The 8,052-nt window shown below is 33.3% G+C and overlaps 1 protein-coding gene across 26 annotated transcripts in view; it reads right to left on the bottom strand.

The window, feature by feature from the left end:
* Nucleotides 1-6,710: 6,710 nt before the first annotated feature.
* Nucleotides 6,711-8,052, bottom strand: part of LOC105482837 (zinc finger protein 644) — a 100,298-nt gene continuing 98,956 nt past the window's right edge. For all 26 annotated transcript variants that reach the window (XM_071081100.1, XM_071081142.1, XM_071081158.1 and 23 more), the window contains one exon: nt 6,711-7,625. In XM_071081100.1, coding sequence (XP_070937201.1) covers nt 7,433-7,625 — 193 coding nt within the window. In that variant the 3' untranslated portion in view covers nt 6,711-7,432. The remainder of the gene's footprint in view (nt 7,626-8,052) is intronic.

Below are 8,052 nucleotides of genomic sequence, written 5' to 3'. Positions count from 1 at the left end.
CAGACAAACAAATGCCAAGAATATGTGCCATAAAATGACTAAAAAATTTAAAAGGATTCATTGGAAGTCACCATAAAGCAAGTGAAAAGTACAGCCACAAAGTAGAGGATATCTGCAACACATACAACCTAAGGATTAATGGAATTCCTAAGAGTCAATATGGAAAAAGACAGACACTCCAATAGAAAAAAAATGGGTGATCAGTAAAGGCATTTTTCAAAAGAGAAACACATGTGGCCAATAAACATAAGAAAGGATAATCAGCCTTATAGTAATCAGGGAAATGTAAATTAAGTTCACAATGAAATATTTATATGCACTATTGAGTAAAAATTTAAGTCTGACAGTATTAGGATACAGAGGAACAAGAACCCTGACACACTTCTGGGAGTAAACACATGTACAATCATTTTTTAGAAAAGTTTGGCTTTATCTAAGAAGCAGAAACTATATAGTCTATGAGTAAAAAATCCCACTCCTTGGCATGCAACTTAAGAGAAACCTACAGATGTTCATCATGAGACATAATAAAAGTGTTCATAGCTCCATTGCTTTTAAAAGTCATAAGCTGGAAACAACCCAAATGTCTATCAAGAACCAAAATGGATAATTAAATGTGGCATATCTATATAATAATATACAACAATGAAAATGAATAAACTATAGTTACTAACAAAAACAGAGATGAACTTCAATGACAGTATTAAGCAAAAGCAACAGGTCACAAAAGAGGACACACAGTGTAATTCCATTTCTATGAAATACAAGAACAGGACAAAGCAGACTGCATGCTTTCTAAGAGGTCAAACTATTAAGAATGATAAACAAATGATTATTAGAAAAGTCAGAATAATGGTAAACAGAGAAAGATAATTTAATTGGGGATGCTTGCAATGTTCTACATCTCGTCTTTAGCGTAATTAAGGTTATTTCTTTACATATCACAGTAACATATTTACATACTTTATCTCACAATAAAGCCAATTTGGTAAGTGGCAATTTGTTCATACTTCAAACATTCTGAGTATTTATAATATTTAAGAATTATCTGGTCTATTAGCCTAACAGTTCAGCCTTCTAAATCCAATCTAAAAATGTGTAAATGAGTAATCAACATGGACTTGTACTAATCATTTTTAAAGTAGAAATCTTAAGTTATCTGAGGCATTGAAATAGCCAAGATAATTCAACGTTCTACACATTAAGACTAATTTTTTCTATTTATAAAAGATATTAATGTACTTGAAAAGATTTCAAATCAGGGAACGGAGGTTCTTGAAATAGTAACTGAATATACTGAATTTAGAAATGCTTTTTAAAATGTTTTAAAAATTCTACTAAGGTTGTAAATGTGACTACACATTATCTAAAAGCTCCTTGAAAGTATTTGCTGAAATTTGCTAAACTCATCAATAGAAAAAAACAAACAAAAAAACAACCCATGAGTTTGACCTTAGAAACTTAAGAAAGAACTAAATCTTTGGATTTATGTCCTTAAGAAATCATCTTTTTAGAGCAAACTTCTAAATAATATTTCTCTACCAACTTGTTCAGAATACACAGAACAATTCACATGTAATGCTATCTATTTTTCACATTATATAAAAGCAAACAAAAATACCTATGCCAGAAGATTTTTTTAAAAAATTCTCACACAACACCAATTTATATGATGGAAGATTTTGAGGGTTAATTTTAATTAAAATTTGTCTAGAATTATATTCAAAAACACAAACCACTTGACAGTTGATATGGTGACATATGCTACTTTCAAAGAAGTTACTGTTTACTTTTTTGGGGGGAGGTGGGGGTCACAGAGCAATTAAGTGCTATGGAGCTCCCAGAAAAGTATATATAGACACACCACAAAATTCAATAATCAAAGATCTCTTGAAAAACACTAGAGGTTAAGGACACTTAAAGCTCTCCATTATCCTGGTGGCCAATTGTGAAATCAGAGCTTAAGTTATTTTAGACATATTATCCAGCAAAATATAATTGTATGTATTATATTATTATATTCATTTTAAATCAGAAAGGTAATGTCTTTAAGAACAAAAGTTGACATTTTTTTTCATTTACCACTTAAAAATGAACACAATACCACTTTTCACATACTAAATAAGCAAAGTTTTGTTTTGTTTAGAAGAATATACTGGCAAGGATGAGAGGAACTGAAACCAGTCTCATACACTGAAGTTAGTAGAATACAGTTATATAACCTTTCTGAATAACAATTTGGAAATGTATACATAAAGCCTCAACTCTCTGAGGAATATTCAACTCTTGATTAACTCTACTACTAGAAATTTATTCTACGGAAATAATTTTGGATGTATAGAATTTACAGCAAGAATGATCATCAAAAGCACTATTTATTTATTTATTTTTTGAGACTGAGTCTTGCTCCACTGCCCAGACTAGAGTGCAATGGCACGATCTCAGCTCACTGCAACCTTCGTCTTCCAGGTTCAAGCGATTCTCCTGCCTCAGCCTCCTGAGAAGCTGGGATTACAGGTGCCCGCCACCACACCCAGTTAATTTTTGTATTTTTAGTAAAGACAGGGTTTCACCATGTTGGTCAGGCTGGTCTTGAACTCCTGACCTCAGGTGATCCACCCACCTCACCTCCCAAAGTGCTGGGATTACAGGTGTAAGCCACCATGCCGGGCCGACAAAGGCATTCTTTATGATGCCCAACCCTGGAGACAATATAACATGAGCAATAATGGAGGAGTAAATAATGTATAGGATAATGGAAAACTGTAAAAAATTTAAATATATTTAAGATGAATATTTAGTGGCATGAAAATGCTCATGAATCTACTGCTAAGAGAATAAAGGGTCAATTTCTGCATAGCAAATTCTTATTTATTTATTTATTTTAAAGGAAAAAGTCTACAAACAGAAAAACAAGACTAGAGGGACATATGATGAATTTTTAATGTGGGGAATTATAAGTATTTTTTTCTTTTTCTTATCTAAAATTTTAACAATAGATCAATAATTTATTAGATTATATGCACTCTTTGTTTACCTTGACTTCTGGCCTAATTTAAGAACCATGCAGTATGAGGAATCAATTCTGTAAATTTTATTATTACAGTTGTTGTTTGCCTAAACTATTAAAGGTATTTATTCAACAATTTGTGATAAGAAAAACCAAAGTTGTAGTAAAGGTATGGGCTACTGATGAAAGATCTATAATTAAATGTGGCTGGCCCTCAAAATAAGAAAACAAGTTCCAATTGTTGAAATAAATATGATAGTTATCTTCTGCAGTGGGGATGAAAGGTGATTCTAGTCTGTCATTTGAAACATCACAGATGAGGACTGGCTTCCGTCACATTCAAGGGTTAACATAAATTATGTGGTATTCAAACGTTAGTGTATACAACGCAGCACCCCAATTTAAAATTAATGGTAAAACAAGATATGTTATAATACATTCTGATCATAATTATATTGAAACAGTGAGATAGATAAGAGACATAAATATATCAAGCTATTTAAAAGTAGGTATCTGAATGATACTATCACAGATGATTTCCCCACTTTTTTTTGTTTTTCTATTATTTTTTAAATGGGCATAGATTACTTTTTTTTTTTTTTTTTTTTTTAAGGAGACCAGGTCTCACTCTGTTGCCCCAGTATGGACGGCAGTGGCATGGTCATAGCTCACTGTGTTCATCTTGAACTCCTGGGCTCAAGCAATCCTCCCACCTCAGCCTCTGGAGTAGCTGGGACTACTGGTGCACACCACCATGCCTTTTAAAAAAAAAAAAATTCTTTCATAGAGATGGGGTCTTGCTATGTTGGACAGGCTGATTTTGAACTCCTGGGCTCAAGTGATCCTTCTACCTGGGCCTCCAAAAGTGCTGGGACTACAGGCCTGACCTACTGTGCCTGGTCTATTACATTTTCTTAGTGATGAAAAACCCAGAGTGATCCTTTGGACTCTGTGTTCTAATTGCGCAGTCCTTGAAAAGTTACGAATATGTCCTTTAAAAAAGTTTGTCTAGTAAATTACTGAGAAGCCATTATCTCCCCAACCTACAATTAAATAAGTAAAATTTAAAATACAGATATGAGTTATGCCACAGTTCTAATATACTAGAAATAAGTATAGTGGAAAACAACACATAGAAGTTAACTTTTTTGTCTTGAAGCCACTAAGTAAATTAACACTTCAGCCTGTAATTTTTTGTTGTTGTTGTTGAGACGGAGTCTTGCTCTGTCCACCCAGTGAGCGCGATCTCGGCTCACTGCAAGCTCCGCCTTCCGGTTCACGCCATACTCCTGCCTCAGCCTCCCCAGCAGCTGGGACTACAGGCGCACGCCGCCACGCCCGACTAATTTTTTTGTATTTTTAGTAGAGAGACAGGGTTTCACTGTGTTAGCCAGGATGGTCTCCATCTCCTGACCTTGTGGTCCGCCCACCTCAGCCTCCCAAAGTGCTGGGATTACAGGCGTGAGTCACCGCGCCCGGCCCAGACTGGAATTTTTTAAAGCCCTAATTTAGCATTAGAAGCTCACATATCTCAGGCAATGGAAAAAGAATTAAAAGAAAATTAGTCAATACTGAAGGATAAATCAGGTCATATGCTGACATAAAAATCGATCATGTAACTTGAGACAATATTTCATACTTTTCTTCTAGTGGGAACCAAATGAAAATATACTAACTTTCTAGTTGCCAAATAAAAGATGAATTTTGAATGCTTCCTAAAGAATTCTTTAAATTTTGTAACCCTAATATCTTTACTATGAAAAATGCTCTTCGCTTAATTTACTTTTCAGGAGTCACTCTAGTCTACTGTTTCTGACATGAAATATTTTATTCTGATGACTGAATTCTTTATATATCTAGAAGGAGAAATAATTGTTTACATATAGCTCAATATATTTTAAAATTAAATGTAGTTTTGATTCCGAAACTTGTGGTCAAACGAATTCTTCTCCTTGTATTCACACATGTTGATATTTGGCCTAATAAGACAAAATCACAGAAGTGTAAGAATTAGGGGGTCAAGTTGGTGGCTCATGACTGTTATCTCAACACTTTGGGAGGCCGAGGCGGAAGGATCTCTTGAGCCCAGGAGTTTAAGCACGGCCTGGGCAACATGGCAAAACTCTGTCTCTACAAAAAATACAAAAACTAGCCGAGAGTGATGACGTGTGCTTTTAATTCCAGCTACTAGGGAGGCTGAAGTGGGAGGATCAGTTGAGTCCTGAGAGGTTGAGTCTGCAGTGAGACATGGTCATACCATTGGACTCCAGCCTGGGTGACAGAGTAAAACCCTGTCTTAAAAAAAAAAAAAAAAAAAAAAACAATTAGAGTGGAAAGGGGCTCTAGTGATTACTAGCCTTCCCACAAGAATCCTGCTATGATTTTTTTTTTTTTACTTCTGGATTCCACCTGCTATGTAGTATGTCTTCCAATTTAAAAATATATGTTCAAAGACCTTATATAACTATCAATGAAACTTGTTCAGTAAGAGATAACCAATATATACAGACCTGATATATTTTCAGTCAAAAGTAAAGAAATGTGATGTTTTAGTTTTGTCACTATAGACAAATACATAGTTTTTATCGGGTCTTTTGTAAAATTGAAAATAACTTACAAGTACTTTTCCCTTATCTATTAACCTAAGGATCAGGAGATCCTTGTTTGGGAATGATCCATCTAGTCCAACCTTCTAATTTTGCATATAAGATGGTTCTAAATTTAGAGGTTTGATTAATCATGAAAGGGGGAAAAATGATCTTTCTCACATACATTTTATCGACCAATGAGGTGATTCCAGAAAAACTATACTCTGTGAACCAAGTAACCTGGTAAGTATAAACAGTTTAAATCCAATGAAACACAACCTGAAGTGAACTATTTCCACCAATGATAAAAATAAGAAATGTTTCACATTTTAATTTTCTTTAAACCTTTTTTTATTTAGAGATTTTTCTGGTAAGGAGATATACCATAGGAAAGCAATTTCACTGGCAGTGAGGTATGTATATACTCTAACAAAATACTCCTTATTTTAACGGTTTTTAACTTTATTTACATACGAAGCAAAGAATCAATGCATATCCTTGGTTCAACTATAGTATCAGCCATACTACATGAAATAAAATGGTGCTTGCATACAAAAACTTGTTGTTTATAAAGGAATCTGATTTCAGATTAAAAGAACTAATTTGTTTTTGGAAAAAAATTTTAAAAAGAATCACAATTTATCATGACCAAGACACCTGCACCATATTTTCCATTCCTCACAGCACATTTATTTCAGTAATTCTGTTATGTCGGTTCTTAGCATGAGCATAGTGTTACACGATTTTCGTACATATAATCACATCCAAAACAAGTTCTAAAATTTAAATTGTAAACATTCTCATCATATGTAGAAATATTTTAATTGGTGTATTAAGTTTTGCTAACTGATCAAATTTGGAAGATAATATAAATGAGAACGTCTATTCTAAACTGTGTAGTGAGCATTGTTTATTAATTACATTTCTACAATGTTAAATAAAGTAAGAGGCAAACCTGTTCTGTAAGCATGTCAAATTTTAGGTAAAACATTAAAAAGAAACAAACCTGTTAACAAAAGAATGTCTTGCAATAAAGAACATTAGATTTTTAAAATCTATTATGATACAAAAATGTAAAGGGTAAATAGCATCTTTGTTGACAAAGTAGGAGGTAGCATGGATGCACCACTTTATTGTCTGAGAAATGCAACTGGAGTAAAGAATATTTCCTTACCACAAATAATTTCCAGAACTATGTACATATTTCTTTTAGAAATACTTGTTTAAACAAATCTCCCTCCACTTTTTAGTATAAAAAAAACCGTTCCATGTGATTTTAAAAAAAACACTTACACATCTAGATAGAATAGTACTCTGCCCTATTTGAGTGAACAGTCTCAAACTATGAAGTACATGATATTTAATGCCCTAATTTAAGTAAATTTAGTCAGCGGTTCTTGGTATTATACAAAACACTAAATACATACAAACAAAATATAATATCTTATTTTTCTATGCAAGTCTTGTGGGGAATAAACAGAGCCTTGATTCTGGTAACACTGCAAAAAACATAATTGTCCAATAAGTCTGTCTATAAGTATCCATGTGCAACAGTTTATTAATGGCTGCTTACATGTACTGCTTTTTTATTGAGTGAACACAGTTAACCAATAAAACTTCATAAACCTTAAAAACACATCTTCCACCCTATATAAAATATATAGACTACTTACTGTTTTAAGTATTCGATTTGCTCTGATGTCATTGTAATTCACTTTCCCCCATTTTCCTGCTTTAGTATTTATAAACAGATAATTTAATGTGGCTTAAAAAAAAAAAAAGAATTTCAAATTTACATCCAATTCAAATTGGCTATTCAAAAGGTTTCCTGGTTCTATGAAGCTGCTTCGGCCATTAGTAGAGAAAATGAAGTTTCTGTAATGGAGGCAGGCTTTTTAAGTAGTGACGTGACTTCCACCATGCCAGCTCCAGTCCGTGGAAGATTAGCGTTTACAATATGTCGTTGTAAGTGCTTAATCCAGTCTTCCTGAACAGACAAGGGTCCTCGAAAGACTAGGCCACAAAACCTACAGAAAGATAACAGTTCTCTTAACATGACCAATTCTCCTTCTTTAAAACCAATTCACATAAAATCCTAAAACATAAGGAATAAACTTTACTGTATTTTAAAGACAACACTTGATAAAGTTTCTAAATAAAGTCAAATGATTTAATAAAACATCAAAACTCCCAATTCATATGTTTATTAACAGCTATAATAAACTCCAGTAATCTTTGTATAGGTGGGAGCATTATTATTAGGTTAAAATTAACATCTACACATCTTAATTCACTTGAAACAACAACCATTACTCCAAAATATGTCATGTTTTAGAAAAGACCCTTCCCCAATTTAGCATTCCTTAAATTGCATTGTGTCTGTGTTTCTTCATGTGTGTTGTGAGTGTGAGTACAGAAGAAGGCGTGACTATGAGGGGAGAGAAAAATGTGTTC

This window comes from Macaca nemestrina, chromosome 1 (assembly GCF_043159975.1).
Source record: "Macaca nemestrina isolate mMacNem1 chromosome 1, mMacNem.hap1, whole genome shotgun sequence".
Taxonomy (NCBI): domain Eukaryota; kingdom Metazoa; phylum Chordata; class Mammalia; order Primates; family Cercopithecidae; genus Macaca; species Macaca nemestrina.
The sequence above is the reverse complement of the archived record's forward strand: the minus strand, read 5'-3'. Positions and strand labels throughout refer to the sequence as shown.